The 23,211-nt window shown below is 33.1% G+C and overlaps 1 protein-coding gene across 1 annotated transcript in view; it reads left to right on the top strand.

Moving 5' to 3' along the window:
- The first annotated feature begins 2,038 nt into the window (after positions 1-2,038).
- The window catches only part of LOC123688810 (serine protease filzig), a 55,143-nt gene continuing 33,970 nt past the window's right edge, over positions 2,039-23,211 (top strand). Inside the window, exon 1 of the mRNA XM_045627482.1 lies at positions 2,039-2,403. Within this exon, the coding sequence (XP_045483438.1) occupies positions 2,322-2,403 (82 nt within the window). The 5' untranslated portion in view covers positions 2,039-2,321. The remainder of the gene's footprint in view (positions 2,404-23,211) is intronic.

Below are 23,211 nucleotides of genomic sequence, written 5' to 3'. Positions count from 1 at the left end.
TCAGATTTCAGACAAATTTTCTAGGAAAATATAGAAATGATACTTCAAAGCAATGGAGAATTCAATTAGTAATCTGATTATAAATAAAAAAACATATAGCAATTTTTTCAAATTGAGGAGAAATGTCTAATTATCCAGTAAAATCAACGTCAATTGCTGAGTACTATGTACCGGGTTTTTCACTATAATTTGACCCCCCTTTAACTTTGTTACTAAAAGACATACAAAAAAATGTTTTTTACAAAAGTTTCACGAAATTGACTAGTGTTTTCTGAAATGATTTCACAAAACGAAATATATACAGGGTGGCATCATATTGATTGCAACTTCATTTTTTCAAATGGAACACCCTGTATATTTTTCTATATTTGAGTAGCTCTTTTACCCCTGATTTCGATGTTTGGTCTATCTCTCTCATTTGGATTACCACATAGTTTCAAATTTTAAGAACAACCTGGCATGATCAGTGATCAGTTTTCAAGTGGTAGGCTGCAATAACTCAAAATGTCCTTTTTTGAGTTATCTCGTTGGCAATGTTATGACATGCGTTTTTCACTATAAATTGAAATTCGATGATTTGGACGCATAAAGTGAAGATATTTCAAATTTTTCCGCTTCTGTGTAGTGCATATCCGATAAATAGTTTCATTCAATGACAAACGTATGTCATATATCGTTGCCAACGAGATAACTCAAAAAAGGACATTTTGAGTTATTGCAGCCTACCACTTGAAAACTGATCACTGAGCATGCCAGGTTGTTCTTAAAATTTGAAACTCTGTGGTACTCAAAATGAGAGAGATAGACCAAACATATGTTATATATTCGAAATCAGGGGTAAAAGAGCTAGTCAAATATAGAAAAATATACAGGGTGTCAAATTATGGTGAAAAACCCGGTACATTAACGAATTGTGAATTCCAGACGGAGAAAATAATGATGTTCTTCATCTGGAATGAGTTTAATGAAACTCATGGTTCTTTCAATTTAGAAAAACACGTATTTACGCTCACTCTCATAGTTTGTGGTGTAAAATTTTTTGTAAAACTATCACTACTTCAGAATTTTATTTTTGGGATCGGAATTAGTTAATAATGATTATATTATGAATTACCAGGATCTGAAAATTAGAATTGTTAACTCATTCAAGCATTATGGATTTTTTTTGCCCTTATTCTCGGAAGAAGGAAATCAGGGAATTCCTGAAAAGAAAATTGGAGTTTACAGAATATTGCGGACAATGAAAGCATTTTAGAACAATAGTATGTTTACATTTATCCACTATTTGAGGTTTTTTCTATGACAATGAAATCCAAATAAAGATATATTCAATTGAATATTAAACGGAGGGAAAGCATTGATAAGTCTTCTGATAGAAGCTTAAAAATTAGAAATTTTTATGCAAAAATCTCAAAGTTATGAACATTGAAATGAAACTCTATTTGGGGAAATTTTATATTCTTTTCAGATTTCAGACAAATTTCCTGGTAGAATGTAGAAATGATACTTTGAAGCAATGGAGAATTCGATGAGTAATCGGATTATAAATAAAAAACTGGTTGCTACAATTGAAAAACGAAAGTTGGTATCTTTTCCGGTATAACCGGAACTCAGACGAATCTGAAGTTTTTTCCAAGAATCCATATCTCCTAACAAAGCTCAACTATAAAATTTCAAGTGTTTATCTCGAGTGTTTCTTCGGAATATTCTTACTAATGGTCATCGTGTATATACTAGCCGGTCCTCCTAACTGATCAATCTGTATCATATGCACCTGAAACAAAATACTTTCAATAAATTTCGAAATATTCAATCGTAATGATAGATAAATCACAAATCATTCACATACTGCTTATGATGTTAATTATTCAACATCTTGCAGTCCCGAATTCCAATCGCTTCCGGTACTGACGTACACAATCTCTGGTACTGTCCAATTTACGACCCGTCCCTGTACCGTGGTACCAAGAGGGGCATGAGACGTTATATGGGGAGACCGCTACACTGTCCCAGTGACCCAGATGGGCCGTTCTGCTGCCCGACAGACCAGAAGTAACTCTTCAGTCTTTTACCGGCTCCAAATCGTGCCTAACATCACCTTGTTCTTCATCTTAGAACTGTCAATACCACGTGAGAAGGTCGGTCGTCGATCGCATAAGAATTCCTGTGGTACGCACACACGTTTTGAATCCTCTTTCTGCCGGAAAATGACCAATAGGATTCTATGAACTATTTCCGATTGAAATGAACTCAATGTGTACATTCTATTGAATTTTGTTAATGTTGTTTTTAGTTTATTACAAGTTGAATATATTACTACGATGAGGTTTTATGTTGTAGTGTTCTTGTGTTTAATCGACTATTTTCTGGTTGTTTCCTCCATTGAGATCCGGCATAGTAGAGGTGAGATTCTCAACATTTTTGATACCTATTAAATCCAATCGTTGAATATTTATGATATAATAAATTTAAATGGTCTAGGTACTTCCTTAAAGTACTATAATATGAATACATCGAGTTATCTCTTCAATAACCAGAACATTTTTTAAGTTGTAACTATGTGAACCTGCCTAAATGTTTTGAAATCATTTTACAGTGTTTGAATTATTTTCATTCATAAGGATATTTAAATTCTCTATTGCGCAGTAGAACACTTTCAAGAAGATGGTATTGCGTTAGAATATCAAAAAAATACTTCTGCATTCACAAAGTATAGAAGAAAATTTCTCTTTACAGAATCGCAAAAAAAAATCTGATCGATCTTCAGTTTCAGATTAAATATACCGGGTTGTCCAGATTTTAATTCAATAACTTTGGCGTCATATATTTTTTTTCATGAAAAAAAGTTCATATAAACATATATCCTAACTAGCTTCGTTTTTGGGATAGAGAGTGTTAAATTTTTGAGAAAAAAATTTGTTTTTTATTTATAACTCTAGTAATATAGAATTCATAGTTTTAATTGTTGAGTATAAAAGTCTTAATAATGTAATGTATCAAATTAGATAGGTAAGTGTGTCTTGCCAAAATTATCCAGTGGAGTAGATATAGGAATGAGATGTTACTTTTCTTATTGAAAATCTACGCCACTGTGTTTTTAAGAAAATTATTGCTTTTCTAAAATCAACAGAGCTTCACTCAAAGAAGGTCTCTTGAATCTTTTTTATAGTGTGCTGTTTTCGAGATAATCGAGTATAAAACAAACAATATCTACGAAAATAAATGATTCAAATTAGAAATGCTTGCGATGAAATGGTTCCTCATTTAGCAAATTTGAATCTTTCGATTTTGCATCGGTGCGACGTGTATGTTGAAACGAATGTTGCACATTTTGAATAATATTTGTAAATATCTTTTATTGTTTAAGTGTCTGATGAATGTAAATGCCATCTGAAAACATTATGATAAACTACGTCAATTCTTGTACTTTCATTTTCCACTAATGGGAAATTTTGAAAAATGTATTCTTGTAGATTTATGTGGAAAGTGTTAGCTTTGTACTTGATTATCTTGAAAAGGATACATAGGTAGTATGATGAAATTCAGGAGATTTTTTTTCAATAAAACCTTGTACATACTTAGATGTCAGAAATGAAGTAATTTCCTAAAAAAAATTGGACCAGAGTCACATTCCACAAAACAGCGGGCTATCGTCACTTTCTGTAATTTGTAATTGGACCGATATTGAGCTCGAATAAATCGGTTGGACACACTGGAGAACAATTTGAGATAAAAATCAATTCTTTCCTTCTTTCCGTGTACGCAATAACCCGAAATGTGCTAAAGGCTTGAAATTTTGAGGGCAGGTTCAGGGTTCGAATGTAACGGTAAGTTCATTAACGTGTGAAATCCTTATATAATATTATTTTCTGTTATCAATAGTTGCGAAAATTCCCATACACCCGAACGGTATTTGGAAAACTGTTTGCAGAAGAGAAGAATGATATTCGTGGAAAATTGAGTCCTATATTATATATGATTGAGAGATCAACGGAAGAATCAGATTTCACTAATTTCTGTCATTGATAAAATGTTTTATCAAGAATTTCTAACCGCATTACCCTCTGAGAATATATTTCGCAGAAAGGACTCAAAGGATCAAAAACAAGCTACAGGCACTGAGATACAGGAGAGGATGAGTTTCGAGTTCATGGCAAGGACGCACTTTTTATTTTCAAAACAAAAATACCAACTTCATTCAGACATTCGATTTCAACCGGAAAATTTTTAATACGGAATGACCTTCTATATTTTCGTGCCAATATTCAATAGGATAAAATCGAACAATCGAGCATGCATTCATTATTTTCATTAGCTTCTCCGATTCTACAACAATATTGTTCCAAAAAAGACATGAATGATATTTTGCTGGAAGTATCATGTTTTCATGATATGTCTTTACAATCTCTACATCTTTCATTAATTTATGGAAAATTTTGTGAAAAAACTATCTACATCAATACGAATTTGAATGAGAGTGCAAATAAAGGACCAGACTTCAATACCATTTTCATATTTCATGTTTATTCAACCAGCACGAGTACGTTACTGAACATATTGTATGATACAGAAGGTTCAGAATATTTCAAAAAGATATTTTTCGCATTGCGTACACTTTAGAAAAACACCAAAATTTCTGGTACATCAAATTATTTCATGTTGTACCTCTCCCAAAAATATTATATTCTTCGACGTCTATGCTTTCTGCACATTGAATAAATGTGATTCTTGATTTATGTTCCAAATTTAATTTATTCAGGTTTGGAGTTCCCCACAACAACTCTGAATGGCGACAAACTGTTCTTCGTATTCAATTTTGGTTTATCATTTCCAAAAGTTTCTCCACCTCTATATTTATAATATTCGCATGAAATTTCTTTCAGTTCTACAATCTGAACTATGAAGGTCAAAGGTTGAAATTCAGTTGAATCAAAATGATATGAATGGTTTGAAATTATAAAAATGGTACTATGAAATTCAGTCGGATTTGATATATTTTCAAAATGTATATTCCGACAAAATACGTGGGCATTGCCTTTCAACTCATTACCAACAATATTAAATCAAGTCTTGAAACAATTTCACTTCATCGAAGAAAACTTTCTTCGCAATTCCCACACTCATTACTCTAGCTCTCCTCAAAAATTGGTGTGCCTAGAATTCATTACCATAAATAAAATACGTAAAACGTTTCAGTAGACGACAAAAGAAGTGACACACATACTTGAGGTTAATTTTGTTCTGCTTGAAGCGAACAACGAATTGTCAATTCAGGTTAACGATACAAAACATTTGAAATTATCTGGATCAAAGTACTGCGGTGACGAAATCGCACACCCTGAATAGCACCCAAACTGCAGAGAAAGTTTCGTTTATGATTTTACTTTTCAAGACCTATGACATATTTTGTTTTGTCTTTTCTTCGGAAACAAGGCAACTGTAAATATTATTTACAAATAAACTAATACATTCCAATAATTCCTTGCATTCGCCAAAATTTAGTACCTAGGCACATATATTTCTTATACGAGTATTTACAAATATTCATCTACTCTTTAGTGTGAATATCGAATAAAAGATAATAGATACAGTTCAGACGGAAACGAAAATTTTCAATTAGAATTGAGAATTATTGATTGAATTCATTCAAATATAGGACGCCGGATACAATTTTTTATATTTCAATCGCAAGAAATTAATCGTCATTGTGAATCTGAAATAAAAATTGTTCATTCAAAACTTAGTCATCACCAATCAAAATCTCATTTCGATCGGTTTTGTGATCACCGCGTAGATGTAATTTTTTCGATATTCCATATTTCATAATGTTCTGACTACGTAATTAACATGCAACATAGCACGAGACTTCATATTATCATTCAATATCCTAACGCAAATTTTCATCTCGATCGAATCTGCTGTTTTGAATTTGTTTTTGGTTGACTCGATCAACTGTAATTCTATTAAATTGAGATAATGAAACACCGGATTTTTTAACTAATATATTGAATTTGGCTGTACAAGTTATGTGTTTACACAGCTACGAGCGTACTGAATATTGTACTCCAATTTCCTGGGGATGTTAAGCGTCGCTTTGGATTTTGCAAACCAAAGCGCAATCCAAGTCCCTGATTGGTCCACGTCTTCATTCCTTGCCCTTAGATGTGACTTCAAGATGACCATATGTAGCGCCAAGAATGTTCCTGTTCTAATTTTAGCCCTCGCTGTACCTACTGGGGTTGGTTTTTCGACCTAAATGCGTATCTCTGAATATTCAACTGCCCGTAAAGTTTTTGTGAAATTCACTTGACGCAACAGAATTATTAAACAAGAACACAAAATATAAAACAGCCATATTTACTGAATTCCTAGTCAGGTTTAGTTTATTACCGACTATAACTCTGAATATAAGGATTCCGAAAGTGCCCTGAAACTTCCAATATTCTAGGACCTTACGTACGAAAGATATCGTTCACACGTTCGCAATCGGATTCGTCATCAGTGTGTCGAACCTTATCGTTTCAGACCATTATTTGCTCAAAATTCTATAAAGCAGGCATTGCGAAGAGATGGTGAAGAGATCGGTCCAAGATTCTATTGGCGTTCATGCTGCAAAAAGGCGTAAACCTTTGGGAGGCGTTTCCCAAAAGCATAATTCTATTTGAAAAACATCAATAACTAGAGCAAATCAAGCAATTTTTAAAAAATGTTTGCACCAATTCAAAACTCATAATATCACTGAACATTTAACGATGAGTTACTTGAAATGAGAAGTCTCTCTAAAGCTGAATAGTCATTTGAAGAATGTGTTTAGTTTCAAAGTTCAATTTGCGGAATACTATCGATTTTTCTTTGAAAATCGAGACGATACGTTCAAGCTCACTATCACGTCATTGTTCACTCAAAAAATGAAATGAATCCGACCTGTATTTTGGTCTCTCAAATGCAGTTGATTAGCACTGAAATAGCAGTGGTATGAACAAGGTATTGAACACCCTTAAGAACGAGCGTTCAAAAATGTGATTTGAAGCAAGAACTAGAAAGTCTATTATGCTTATCAAACAACATTTCTCTGATATTTTTCAATCTTCAGTTGAAAAAAAAAACATTCGGTAGCTCGGCATTTGTATCGATGGATAGTCTCATTCGCGAAATAGCGGATGATTCTTCTCTACCGCTAAGATATTCCGTTTTCCGAATCGAGAACTAATAATTATAAAGATTCATATGATCCAGAGTTCTCCACTCACCTAATCCGTTTCCTATAATTAAAATCTCATAAAGTGGTTTCCAATGCATTTGAGATTCAGATTCACTTTCGATTGGGGACTTGAACAATACTGTAATTCAAAATGACTGACAATGTTGCTGTCAGAAGTAAAATTTGAACATAATTGCCCATAGCCTGATTTATATTGTAGTAAATCGTAAATTTGGAAATTATTGGAATTATTATTCAGAAGGATGGACGTTAAAATTCAAAAGAGCGATCGTGACTTGTGTAAACTGATCTTATTTTAGAATAAGGATGTTTTATTTTTCAATCGACTTTTCTTAGTAATCGTCTCACTGCGTTGGTGAAATCGATATATTTTTTACGGATAAGAAAAATAATTTAGATATGGGGAAATCTTGACTTATCTGAGTTCGATACATGCGAAAAACCGTCAGGGTCGTTCTCAGATGACACAGCAAAAAGGTCGGTAGGCGAAGTATGTTTCTTGCTGAGATCGACAGAAAAATTTAGTTTGAAGTAGAGGTAGGGTCTCTCATTGAAAAAGGATAAAAAAAAATTTTAACCAATGATCTAATTGGCATGGTATCTTGAGGAATTGTTGGGGCGGTCTTAGATAAGTATTATGTTACGATTTTTGTTGAGGTCGAAGTAAGAAGTCAGGATCGCTTAGGATCTTTTATTGAGAAGGGTTGAGAATTCGAAGATCGGTCGCGAAACCGGACTTAGAGCGAAACAATTTCTTTTCAATATCAGAGTAATATTTAATAAGGATAAGTTAAATAGACGGTAAATTGGTATATGTGTTCCGAGATTTAAAGTATTCAGGAAAAGGGATTGTTTTGGCTCTGAGAAAGGAAGAATTAGGTCAGAAATAGAAAAATAGGGATTATTATTATTTTTTTTGGGATAAAGTTTAGAATTTTTTTGGAATAAATTAGGTTAGATCGGAGTTCGCGGATCGGGAGTGGAGTTATTATAAAAAGGAATTACACGTTTCGAGTGAACAGTTTGAAAAAATTAAAACTAGGTTTAGGCAGGGCCTAAAATACTCACCTAGCATCGCGGGATAAGGGAAAGTCCTTTGGCTAATTAATTTTTATTTTATTTGTTGATGTTTGAATGCTTTTTCGATGAAAATAAGTTTATTTGAGTAGTCCCGATTCTCCCAAGTTCAAAGTTGGTATTTTGTTTCTTTTGTTTGAATAACAGATTATTTGAGACATTTTTTGTTTTTTTTTTAAGTTTTTGCCGTTGAGTCAACATAGAAATTGCGGGGATATTGCAATTTTGGATATTTTTATTTTTCTTTATTATATTTAGTCTTAAAATTTAAATCGATTTTTATTGACCCAGTAAATTAATCCTGTCCCTAGAGAAAGAAAGTCAACTAAAAAGACGTATCCATTGAAGCGACGGGCCGGATTCACCCATAACATCTTTGTGAATTTACATAATTATTAACTCTCCGAGACCTCTGGAAAGCCGCTCTTCCAGGGGTTAAAAGAACATCTCAACCGGAGATAAGTGAACGTTGGTTAACATTCTCTGACCAACCCGTTCATGACAATATTATAAATAAGAAGTAAGGAAAACTGTATCTGCACATTATGGGTAGGTACATGAATCCATCGATAAATGAACAATAAGAAGAGAATAGCGGAACTGAAGTTTTTACATTTTTATTCTGATTTTTCTGAATTTCTCATGAATTCATCGATAAATGAACGATAAGAAGATTGCCTTAGATCAGCTTCGAGCAACTTCTTTCATTGAAAGAAATTCGATTGAACCGAAGTCATTTTTTATTAAATATAGTATTTTACGCAGATAATCAGAAGAAATCACTAAAGATGTTTTTGATGAGAAAATGTTATAATTCAATGGATCAGTTTTTGGATGAAAAGGATTTGAGTGAACTTCAATGAAAATGTAAATTGTTGTTTTATAGATTCATTGCTATTAATTAACATGATCTGCACCTAAGTGGTATATGAAGTTTCAAATATAGGATTATTTATTTATTATGCTTCAAAGTGTTTATTGACTAGAAAGCTTCTTTACCCTATACGTATTGCTGAGATGCCATCTTCGAAATAGTGTAACTTTTATAGAATATGCAATATTACAAGGTGATTTAGTGAATTTGCGGTTAGAGAGGTCAACTCATCTCCTAATAAGTGGCTGGTTTGAAGATTTAAATAAATATTCAATTCAAGCATAATAGAAGTATTGTATAAATCATCTTATGGAATATCATAAAAAAGTCATTGATCCGAATAAGATGTTTTAAGCTAGACGTCACGAAAATTATTCATCGTACCTACTTAAGACAAAAAAAAAGCAATAAATACTTCCTTTTTTCGAGGAGGTTGACTTTATTTCTTGTTTGAATCTGGATGGTGTTTTTAAGTACAGAAATTCAGGGGTGACTTCGTGTTCTTTGGATCCAAGGATGGAATAAATAGTTCTTCATTTAATTATCGGAAATGGTTATCCAAATAATAATAAAACCATTGTCATCCAAGTTCTTCATCAGTTTTTTTAGTTCATTACTCAATGAAAAAGAAGATTTCAAACTAGTGGATAGAAGCAACGTAACAATTCTCAAAATAAGATGACGCGATCAACCTAGATAGTACGAGTAATATCGATGCATCTGATGGAATTTAATGAGAACTCAGGATTCTAGCAGCCTACTTCGAAAGTATCACACATTTATTGAACCAAAGTGCAGTGAAATTTGAACTGACAACTTCCCGGTGGATCAACACTTCTTATTTCTCATCTGGTATCACAGGTTTCAATAATTATTGAAAAAGATTTCCGAAGAATTTGTGCCATTTCTTCAAACGACCTAGTAGATGATTATTAACCGATGCAATTATAAACACTGTATTTCAATGTATTGATGAAATATTATCAGGATCATCATGTTTTATGGAATGAGTTATTCAGCATTAACGAAAGCACAGATTATTGATGAAATATTCTTCGATTCTATATTTTCATTTCTTCAGAGATATCACTGATTCATCAGTAGGTATCTAATTGACCGACAAATAACTTATTCAATGTATTCTATCTTTCTGTTTCAATAGAATTATTAATATAAAACGCAGATTTTCAATGGTGGCTGATATGTATTATAGTTAACAAACACATTCTTGTTGTCTGTATTGGTAAATAAATAAATATCTCATTATATCATCACTATTAGTTATCAATTAATGAATGATTTATGCAATTAATTAAAGAATACCTATGCTTTCATTCTCGATATTTTTCTACTTTACAAATTATGATAGAACATTTGGTTGAGGTCTATTATCGATCATCTCAAAGTGATATTTCGATTTATCCAAATAGCTTGAAGAACTGCAATGAAGCTCTATTATATTTCCATAAATTCATAAACTCAGTTTGTGTGTTCAAGTAATGTTTTACTTATACTATATTACTGAAGACCGAAAGCTCAGCATTCAAAGAAAAATCAAACTAGCATTCCCTAATTTACATACCAAAGATTCAATCCTTGTTCGAAGTGGTGTTATTCTCTTGTAGAGAGATTGTCAGAAACAGCCCAATTTACCAGATTCAGTTGAGTATGTAATCTTATTTCTATTTTAACAGAAATCGATTAGGTTTTTGTTTTTTTTTCATATCTACCAATAGTTCATGCGAAATAAATGCATGTTTCATGTTGAACAATTATTGATAAATTCCAATCAGCATTGGAGAATGACCTTGAGGATGAATTCCAATATATCATGCATAAATACTTATCCATCTCGAACTTGTAGAATATGTCATACCACTGAGAACTTTTCTGAAAAATCTCCCGAAAAGCTGTAATGGTAATTTATAGAATTGAAGAATGGAAATATAATAACTGTCATTTTATTTTGGATGAATTTATATTTACCTCAATTTCATCATTATCATGTCTAAGAAATCAATTGGGTTTTCAAATTCAATGGAATGCATAATACATACACTTGTATTGACAACTCAATATTTTTTATAATTTTTCCATCATATTGCGATTAAATAATTTTGCCCAATATACCTTGAAAAATTTGAAATAAAAATAAGTTTCAAAATGTTGATAAACAACAACTCAAAAAGATTATTTTTACTTTTATATCACAAGAAAAAATTAGTAAAATGAAAACAGACATGTATTTTTTTTCCATTTTACCGTTTCAATAGAAGTAATAAAAACATAGATGTAAATGCTATTTTCAACTCATTATCATGTAGATATAATTTGAAACAATTTTCTTAGGGAAACGAAAAATCATAGAAATAAATAATGGGCATATGCCTGGAAGATTCAATTTTTCGTTTTTTGCTTTCCCTTCTTCTCATATGATGACGATGCCATATTCACAGAAGAACATTTTGCATCCAAATTTTCATTTCAGATAAAATCAATCCCTATTGAAATTGACATTCATTTTGGGAGTGATGAAGCATCTTCCGAATATGGACCCGGCACCTCACGAAAATTTCCTCATTTAAATATTTTTTTCTATCATTTCTTCGATCTATTCTTGAAAGTAACCGAAAAAACCAAAACCGAATATGAGCTACATAGGTATGTGGAATTTGATGAACTTCATATAGACACAAGTTGCACTAAAATCGGATGAATGAATTGTGAGATACCGTAAATTTCAAAATCATTTTTTTTTAACTCCTCACAAAATTTCGGCTATATGTTTAAATTTTAATTCGATCGAATAGGTACTTTTTCAATTATTGAGGAATCAAAGAGAAAAACTTTACTGAGTTATTCGTACCTGAACCTTCCGTGAAGAGTTGAGTTTCTTAAACATTTTATTAGATAGTAATAAATTGTGAGATACCGTAAATTTCAAAATCATTTTTTTTAACTCCTCACAAAATTTCGGCTATATGTTTAAATTTTAATTCGATCGAATAGGTACTTTTTCAATTATTGAGGAATCAAAGAGAAAAACTTTACTGAGTTATTCGTACCTGAACCTTCCGTGAAGAGTTGAGTTTCTTAAACATTTTAATAGATAGTTACTTATGTACTTTATATGTACTTTTCTCGCCAACCAACTACACAGAACTGATTTTGACCTCAAAATCCTGAACATTTTGAATATAAACCTTTGTTTTCTGCACTTCTTTGGATTTCAAATTCAAACTCACCTACTTCTCCTTACAAAAATTTTTAGCGCGTGCAAAGGAAAGTATTTTTTTGATGTTGTTGCAAAAATAACTTTTCATTGTTTCGAGGATAAATTTTTGCTTATTCCTTCCTTTAAAATTTTTCGCAATCGCAGCTGATTAGATTTCTAGTACGATTGCGTCTCATATTCCCACGGTTCCCGAAAAAATAAGGCAGACATTCGAATTTGTAGATAGGTATCGCCACAAAACCAACACATGCAACCTTCAGATATTTGCGTTTTTTTGCACCTATTTTCTCTCAATTCTCAGACCCTAATTTCTGCTGCTGAAAGAAACTGAATCAGATTATTTTTCGAGTCATAAATAAAGATTGATCAATGTGCGTATCGTGAAATTGCCAATTTTGCACCAAATGAACACCATGCTATAAATTCCAAATTGGTGTAATGATCCGCTCACTTCCACTGATTTGCCCATAACTGGATGTAATTTCGAATGCATCCCTGATTCAATACATCTTAACATAACTTTCTCCCATAAATGGGTTAAATTGGAATCTCGTCGTGCACCCAACAGACGATAAAATTGTTAACATGTTCGAGCAAAATTTTCGGACAATTACTTTTGACACGTTTTCACGGTCTGTCGAAAATATTGGATTTCTAAGTGCGATCATGCTCAACCTATTAATAGATGGTTACGGTTAAGCTAACTAAGCTTCTTATCAGCTACTCTCACTTCCGAAGAAGGAATGTAACAATGGAATTTACCATCAGAAACTCGACCTGACAGTAGATCGTCTTTATGCCTTTCATTCAGAGAAAGAAGAGAGCGAAATGAGAGCGACAACTCTGATAAGTTCTTCGAACGTAATGGGAAAAATATCGGGTGCAACTTTCTTCTTATCTTCATGATATTGTCTTACAAAACGAAAAGCACAAAGAAAGTTCGTTGCCAACGAAACTGAAGATAACTGTTTTAATTTCATGATTTTGTTGGAGATTCAATCAGAGAAAGTAATCAACTGAAACAATTTCAGACAAATTCCCGTTTATCGAAGAAAAATTTTAAGCATATAAGAGTATTATTAATTTTTGCCAGCTTGTTTCAAGAAAAAGCTATCAATTCTTTCAAATTACTTTAGCTATCAGAATTTCCATACGGGTTCAACGAAATGAAGAAAAATTAAAGATCAAAATCAATTCCATCTAGCTTCAACACGGATAGATGAAATTATGAATTATCTATCACCCAGCACCTTCTGGAACACAGATTCATCTTTAGGGGGAGAAAAAAGAAATGACAAGATGCAAGAAGATACACCGTGTTTTGTCGAGTTCATTGAACAAAAATGAAGCACTCACTCAAAAATTTATTTCGATAGAAAAATCGATCTTATTTTGAATAGATAAACTTATACATATTCCATTACTTGGCAGCAGACGTAAATCACATATAACGGTTTCAAGGTTCATGCGATATTTCGTGATGACATATGAATAAGAATTTGAACGAACGCGCAGACGCTTCTGACTTCAACACATTATTCTTTTGATTTTGCGACTTCAAATTGAAATAATTTTTATCTTGGTCCCCAAACTAAATAAATTGTAGCACGTTATGCTTTATTATATTTATACGTTAGCTTCTAATTCAATATCTGTCAAATAGAGACTTGGGATGGGTAAGGTCTATGTATCACTCTTCCAGTTGCTGCATTTACCGAATATATCAGAAAACTCTTCAAGAGATGAACGAAATGCACTTTATTTTACTTCGTCAACTCGGCAACGTAGGGAGTCGTACACAGAGCTCACCTATACAGTACCACCGTCAGGAAAGGGCCATAAGGCCCAGAATACATTCTGAGTGAGGAAAAAAAACTTGCTTATCATAGCGATATTCCATAATTAACCATTACTGGCTCGTATAGGAAAATTATCAAACAATAACAATAATAAGGCATTGTCCACTGTAGTTTGATAAGATGTTTCGTATTTCTGAGGCAAAAATGATGTTGTGATTCCTTAGTTGTATATTCAACCACATCACAGCACTTCTTCCCTGAGCTAAAAACACTAAAATTTTCGAAATCACTAAAACCAGATAATTTTCCTTCAGCTTTATCTGCCAAACTTTTATAATTATGATGAGTATGATATTATGGTATCCATCTCTTCAGTGTGTTAGATATACACAGCTAAAAATTATCAACATTAAAAGAAAGTCAATCAATAAATATCAATTCTTCAAATTGATGTAGTAATTCTTGAAATGTTCATTTCATTTAAATTCATTTATAAATTACTCTATTTTTAATGTTTTAGAATGTCAAATGTATCTCTTATTCCACTTTTCACATTTGCTTTCATTTTGATAATAATTACATACTGTTTAAAATATACGACTCGTTAAGTTGCGAATATTTAATAATCCACCTAACCCACGATATTATCTCTCATTCAATAGACAATAGACTTCCAATATTTAATTTAATATAGAATATACGGAAACTATAAATAGCTATGCACTTGAAAGTTGACACTTTTGATCAAATAATAACCCCAACAGAGCCCATTTTTTAAATTCGATTGAGGTATAAATAACATCGCTTGAAAATTGCTCAAAAATTAATGAGAGTTTACTAACTGAAAGTGTTGAATAACATCGTGAGCAAGACTTGATGTTTACGTTGTGTTTTAATGAAAAATATACATCGAAGTCGAAACACATTTGATATACACAATAACCATAATGAAGTTTACCCACTGGGAAATTAATTTCGTATTCTGAATAATAATTGATTTTCATCAGAATCAACGATGGGGTGTTCTTCAGAATCCATAAAAATGTTCATTCTAGATATTTGAGGTTTAAATTATGGCAACAGGCAATTGATTTTTATGTATTCCTGGAATTTATCATCAGTCACCCGGAATACTGAAGTATGATAATAATAATAATATAATAATGTATATCGTATGATATTACACACTTAGAATGTAATGTAATATCGTATGATATTACACACTTAGAAATCGTACTTCTTTTTCTTTTTATATTTTTCATCTTTCATTACCAAAAGCAGGTGTTAGCCAATTATATATTATAAATTAATATTTATATTGACTGATGGAGTTTAAAAATTTTTGGATGCAAGAGAAAAATATGAATCCGAATCTGTATACTCAAGAAGAAGATGGCAACGGTGAAAGGTTGATAGTCGATAATGAGATTTATTAGGGAGTTAATATAATGAGCGACATACAAAAACATCCAGTATAATGAATTCATCACTACATTTTTCTGTATACTTTTCTCTTATCATTGAGCTTTCCAATAAATTTCAAAGACAGATCAAGAACTAAGTATTTGCAAAGCAGATTATTCATGGTTAAGAATGGCGTCTCAGATGGGCTCAGCACCCTATCTGGAGTTCCTCAAGCATCGAATTTAGGACCTCTCCTCTTCATAATATTCATTGATGACCTACCGAATGTGTTCAATGACTCAGAATATGTTACTTTTGGGGAGGATTTGTAGTGCTTCAAGCCAATTAAGAAGCTTCGAAGCTCTATGGGACTTCAGAGAGCTATTCAACATCCGGGATTTTAAGAACAGAGTGAATTCAAAATATGTTATCACCTGACAGAGATGTTCTGTAATACAGGTCAATGGTAGTTGAATATATGTAATGTAAACAGGTTAGGGCGGAAGAATATGTAACGGTAGAGAATCAGGTACAGAATACGTATATTTAAAAATTATATTCCGACTATTGAGTGGTAAGATCAATCCAACTGGGAAATGAGTTCAAGATCTTATCGTTGTAAAATCGCCGTTGAGTGCCTCTTTTATTTCTGCATAAAATTATCGATAGCAGAGTTAACTCGGCAGATCTGTTGAACATTTTAGTTCGCTCACTCCACTGAAAACATTCAGAAATGCAATTTTGAAGCATATCACAATAATTTTCTCATTTCATCTGAATCGTTTTGATTTGCATTTTTAACATTATGTGGTTGATCCATAGCAGTCATATTTGATTCGTCATTACAAGAGTTCTCCCCTTATTTCTGTTCCTTTATATACAGGGTGTCCCGGGAGTAAATGTACATACTCTTATCAGAAGTAGAGTAAGACTAGGTCAGTACGGAGTGACTATAAAAATTTAATTTCTGCCTGTCCTCAGAAAGATACTGGGTAAGTTTTTATATTCATGGAAATACTGAGAAAATCATCAGAACCAAACTGGGCAGAATTTATTGAAACTTGGGATGTTATTGAAACATGCTGGGATCAGGTCCCGGAAGATTATAATAATTTCATTAGGTATTCCAAGACCCGACTCATTCTTCCTCATTTAAAGTGTTCATTTCAAAAATGTCACTTTGCATTTCTAATTTCGGATTTATCTCAATTTCCAAAAGAACACATAAATTCAGCTTCAATACGCAGTATATTTCAAAGTTGTTACATCAACAATTCTTTTTTCGTGAATGTTTGAAATTGGACAGAGTTCGAAAAATTGAATTTATTCAAAAAACATGATTCGTAAAATTCGAAATGATTTAAATGAATTGAATAATGCATTCTTGCTCTACTGAAATACCATATAGGAATATGAAGAATATGAAATATCTGATTCCATTTCAATCAGATATGATCGGCTAGGCAATCATAAAAGCAAAAGATCTAGTTCATTTGAGAAAAGAACTTCCTCCTAAATTCACTCTTCCAAATAATGGCTCTCTAAAGTCACATTCACGACACAAAACTTTTTTTTTCGCGGAGAAATTGCAATAAACCAAATACGAGACCAAATCTCATTGACTTTGACGCCAGACTATGGAATGGACCAAAACAGGTGTTTGAACTCCGCATACAAGCTGCCGGCATCAAGAAGATTTCTAGCACGACGTATGTTTGAAGAGTACAAAAGGGAGAAATATGTACTGTTATTAACTGAAGACTCACTCTCATTCATCAATCATCCCGGAGATCCTCCAAATATCTCCGTGAAGTGTGAGGCAACGCTCTTATTGTGTACCAACACCCATTCAGAGAATCTCCGAGTCGAATTCACAGAACCGAAACCGAATAAGACCACCGTTACCAGAGGCAGCGTGTAATGTGTGCCACCAGGTCGACGTAGCTAGTCTCCAGTCGCGTGTCCTTCGCCTTGTCCGTGACCACTGACAAACATGCCAGCCGTGTAATATCCTTCTTGGGCAATTCGGTGCTATTTGCATCCTTTTAGGAATTGTTGAATTTGGTGTTACTCATCAGTAACCGTATGGATTTCTTTTTCCGGAAAGGTTTGATCCACATTCTTTACTGTGAAATGAGGGGTTTTGAAGGTTTAATTTTGTATAGTTAAGATGTCTGAAATAATGGTGTAGTCACTGATTACATTTTGTTCCAGGTAATTCTGGCAACTCGGCTAGTGTCCCTTTTTCATTTTTAAGTTGGTACTATAGAAAGGATTGACCAATCATAGACTTCATTTTAATATTTTCATTTGTTATGTCAAAAGTAAAATATTGTTGATTCAACCTCAAAACATGAGATTGACAGAAGGATGACGTGAGGGCCATAGTAAACGATGCAGAAATCAAATGAAAAAAGACCAATAGCATTAGAATCCAAGAAGGCGGATGACTTCAATAGTCGCCACTTTAATCTCAAGGTTTTTCAAGGGTAAGTGAAGACACACAGTGTTTTAGACATCTCATATACAGGGTTGGGATAGAGTATGGGATCGAGTCCTGAACGAAAAGAACAATATTTATAATTTTTTGCAGATGAGTGCAATTGCGCAAAATGCATCTGATGTACAATTTTTTGTTGATAATACTTCCAGTTGAAACGGAGATACCCTCAATTTTTTTAAAATGTTCGGATATTAATGATGAATGTAAACCGTAGAGAGGTCTTGGAAAGAGTGACTTGAAAATTTGTTGATAGGATGGCACATTGTCAGAAGGCGGGCATTTTTAACATTTGATTTAATTTTGTTTAAAACATTATTCTCGTTTGTCCACAATAATTAATATTAAGCTATCTTAGAACTGACAATTTCTCGCTTTTATTACATTTTTCACAATTAACCCAGTATGTGAGCATTCAAAATCCCAAGCTCTTTGAACATCTGCAAACGTTTACAGAAGGTCCAAATAAATTGAAAAAGTTTAGGCTATTTACGGTTCAACCGGAAGTATATTGTCAACAAAAAATTTCACTTCAGATGCATTTTGCACCATTGCACTTTCCTGAAAAATTTCCTAAATATTGTCCTTTTAGTTCAAAAGATATTTCCTTGGTTCCATACGTAATCCCAACCCTGTATAGTCCTCCATTTTGAGAGCTTTCTTTAATTTGACAAATGAAATTTGCAAATGATGGTTGAAAAATGAGGAAAGCACGTGAATTCAGGAGCGTTTGAGTGCTCGTTCATACATACGTCAACGCGACCTTATCTTTCAAATTTTTGGCTTGAATTCGACCAAAAATTCGCTATTATTGAGTGAAATCTCAATGTTTGAGACATTTTTTGACACAAAACTTAAAAAATTCAGACATTTTGACCATATGATAGATACGATCAGTGAACGAAAAAAAAAGTATTGACGTAAAATCAGGAATTGTTTTGAGCATGTTCAAATTCGTATATCCATTCGATTTTTTTCTTTGAAATTTCGGATGCACGAATTGAATTACTCAGATAATGAGATAATCCGCCAAGTAAAAAACTATGAACATTGAATCATATTCTCAACAAAAAATCATCTATCACTTATTTCTTAATAAACGAAAAACCTTATAAAAATGCCATATATGGTTAGATTTTTCCATTATGGACATATGTCATTACAAAAGGTTTTTCAATGAGGGGTTTCATTTCGATATTGAAGAAAAAGAAAAGTTTTAAGAGAAATCCAAAGATGTTCATTTCATTGTCAAGAGAAAGGTTTGTCATTAATGATGGAAAACGATATCAGCCTAAAGGCCGCTACAACTAAGGTTGTATCGTATATGCAAAGTAACTTGAACTAGTCCATAAAAACGCTTGGCCATAGATATCCCTTTGAAGTGGATACCGCGATCCGATAAGTACTAGGGGCTATTTGAAAGTATTGTTAGGCAATAAATTCAATGGCTCCAAAAGAATTTCTGGAAATTTGGACAACCTTTGCCTAATCGAAATATTCTGGTTTCCTCCAAGTGACTTTGGATATACTATATCATCATATTCTTTTCTTAGAATTTTCTATTTTTTGCATATTTGCGGCTTTATATCTTCCACTTGTCCCAAAAGAAAAAAGACCAGGCCAAATGACCAAGGCTCCCTTAAAGTTTTGTTGCCCCTCTCCTAGAATTTGATAACCTAAGGCTAAAATATGTACAAGATCAACAAAAATTTAATTAGACTCAATTTCTGAAACAAAGATGTCTAAAAGTCTCTTCTCCCCAAAAATCTGGCCTGAATCCGCGACTGGCTCAATGAGAATCATAGAGAATTCTAGGATAATATCGAAAAAAATTACCCCATATTCTCGTGACCACAAAGTTAAATTTTCCATTGGACTGGAAGAGCACAATATATTGTGGAACCGGAAATAAAAAATATAACAAACTGAGTAAGACTCATTTGTCTCCCCAGACATCTCATTGTCAACTGTATGAATAACTCTTTAGGGAGTTTCATCCAATTCAACTTCAGAATTGTTATTACGTCTCCAGCAGATGGAAAGAAACTGTTCCGAACTGAATGGTTCCAAACGACATACCTCATAGCAGTTGAGTGATTCACGTTTATTTCAAAGAAAACTAATTCTAACTTTGTGTGAACATCTTGAAAATTGTTCCTTGGATTCTAAAAACTTATCACTATCAGATCACTGGCAGAAATTGAAGGCATTAAAATAAAATATCACTCATGATAAACTTCGGGTTAATGGAGGTGAACGTTCAAATTTTTCAAGATACTTGGAGAAGAAAAATTCACCGTCAATTTTTGATTCCATATCCATATTGGGATAATATCTAATGAACACCTGTAGACCTAGCAAACTTTGACCTGTCAGATATTCGAATTTTCTTCTGGTGGCAAAAATGAGTCCTCGAACAATAGATAGGCACAAAGCTTTGATTATTTCAATTGCTCCAGGAGCATTGGCCTAATATGAGTAAAGAAAATATAATAGAAATCGTCTTAATTCGCATTTCAATAAGATGACTACGTTCTAGATTTATAACTATCATCTTGAATCTATTGACACAAATAATGAGAGTTTTATTGATGTATGTGATTCATTTAATTGTTATTATGGCGAAAAGTGTTCTGTATGCATAATTTTCCAAATTAGTCTCTGTTCAGCATTTGATTGCTTGAAATATGTGAAAATGTATGAATATTTTTCATGGCCTGCCCCAATAAATATATTGAATTATTATCATCATATTAGAATAGTTCTCTACAAAAATAATTTTGTGACATGGATACTTTAGTTGAAGTTTGCTTTAGGATAACGATTTTCAATTCTAGCAATCGATACTTATCAGGGTAAGGGCTCCTCAGTGGTACGTTGCATTGCGTCGTTTAACATATACATTTTATGGCATGTCACATCAATGCCCTGCGTCGAGCACGCAACGAACGCACGACACGGATGACACGTGACAAGCGCAGTCCCAGGGGTGTTGGTCAAGGGGGTCATGACCCCCCTCAAATGGAAACACCTAACACTCAATATGCGTTTCAAGCAGATAATGTACGAAATGGTCCCATCAAAAAACTTGAAGCCCATAACGGTGACCGCTCCCAAATTTAAGGCTAGGAACGCCCTCAACACGTGATGACTAGTTGCTTGGAGACGCAGCTCAGGTGTGCCCTACAATGCGATGATTCGTTAAGGCAAAACGACGCAACGCAACGCAAAGTACCAGTTGCGATGCGTTGCGTTCTTGCATAATGGCCGACGCTGCATCGTAAAATAATAACATGTATTATACCATTTAGAACCGCAATAAAATAGACAATTTATTTATGAAATGTTCACAAAGGTCTCAATACAATTTTTTTTGCACCATAACGACTGAAACTTAAAGCAAAAAGTAAATGAATTTGCAAACATGAGGATTATTCTACTTTTTTTTTCTTAATTAAGCAAGATGGTAGGAATGTAGGCTTGGTTAATCGATCGTCTAGAGGTATGATTCGATTACGTCTTCTTCTTCGTGACTTTGTTCGGGTTTGTAATAATTGAACTCTTTTAAATTATTCATCTATTTACAAAGCCACAATTATTCAGTACAAACTCAGTATTGAGAATATCCTTATAACGTCCAAATAACAAGTTTCTCACTACGGTACTGAATTTAATCTTTGACTCGGGTGTTAATTACTCAAAGCGTCTTCGAATATCACGTCTTTGTCTTATTACAAGTTTCGGATGTCTCGTCTTTGATTCGTTCGCGACTCGTCTTAATCTAGTCCGCGAACCGTCTTTTCGTCTTACGTGTTAAGTTTCAACTGACTAGACTTACTTTTACTTCGACTTAGATTGACCGACCGAACTTTTCTCGTCTTAGACTTAACTTGAACTGTCTTTCCGCCTATTGGAACTTACCCTGTCTCGAATATCGACCTCCCTTCTTTCGTCTTGACCACACCATTAGGGAAAGTATCATCCCCTAGTACAATAAGAGCTTTGCCGTACCGCCCACAAAGATCTTCGCGGATTCCTGGAAATCGAATATTCTCGAAGGACTAGAACCTGATACACAGATGTGACACATCTGGTACGACCGTATTGTCTTCGAACTTTCACAACCCCCTAGTAAATCTCTTCAAGATTTACAACTCCATCTTCGACACCTCGAAGAATAACACATCCTTTTTAAATTATATGTACAATAACAATTCGTTCCCTGTAAATTCATTGAAACTGTCATGCCATCGATACTTGAAGAAACTAATAGGTCTCCAAGCATCCGGTTGACCATCTCAATTATTTACAGGGAACAATAACTGAATCCTACAGGAATTTATCTCATAGTACCCTATTTGAGAGTAAAATAAAAAACAATGCCCATAGAAATAACAAGATTTGTGATCACAGCATTGAGATTAATGAGTAGAGGTGCACTTTTTAGAAAAAAATGAAATTGTCCGACATCTCGAAAACTATGATATTTTTACTGAACATAACTTTACAGCAGTAACTACTAGGCCCAAGGTGTTCACAACTCATCTGATTGGATAGATAATTGGTTTCACCATAACCTCATGAATGTTTGATACAAATTACATTCTGACATATATTAATCATAAGAATTAACGAAAAAATTGAAAAATCATACCTGGACTAGAAATTATTCCAGCTACTGGTGCACCAAAATTCTGTAATTGTTAATGAAATATTCGCCGCAAAAAAATTATAATATAAGTGCCAAAGCCATTGATATTCTTACATGAGTTTTTGAATAAAAGAGTGTTAAAATGGGGCTTTAGTATTTTTTCTAGCTAGTCTGAATTTTTGATGAAATCAATGGGAAATTTCCATAAATATCTTTTGTATTTGACATCCACATTAAATACCTAATGACCGAATATCTTCACCTCTTACCAAGCGCAGAACTCCCTGAAGATAAATCAACAAATTCAATGAGCTAACTGATTTTCTCTAATGATTCATTCGTGAGCCTAATAGGTACCAATTGAAAATCACAAAGATAATGATAAAGTGGGCCTTCTAATCCCATTATCGAAACACTCTTTCTAATGAGATCACAGATATTATTCAAGA

The sequence above is a fragment of the Harmonia axyridis genome, chromosome 1 (genome assembly GCF_914767665.1).
Source record: "Harmonia axyridis chromosome 1, icHarAxyr1.1, whole genome shotgun sequence".
Lineage (NCBI taxonomy): Eukaryota > Metazoa > Arthropoda > Insecta > Coleoptera > Coccinellidae > Harmonia > Harmonia axyridis.
This window is presented reverse-complemented; position numbering and strand designations above follow the sequence as displayed.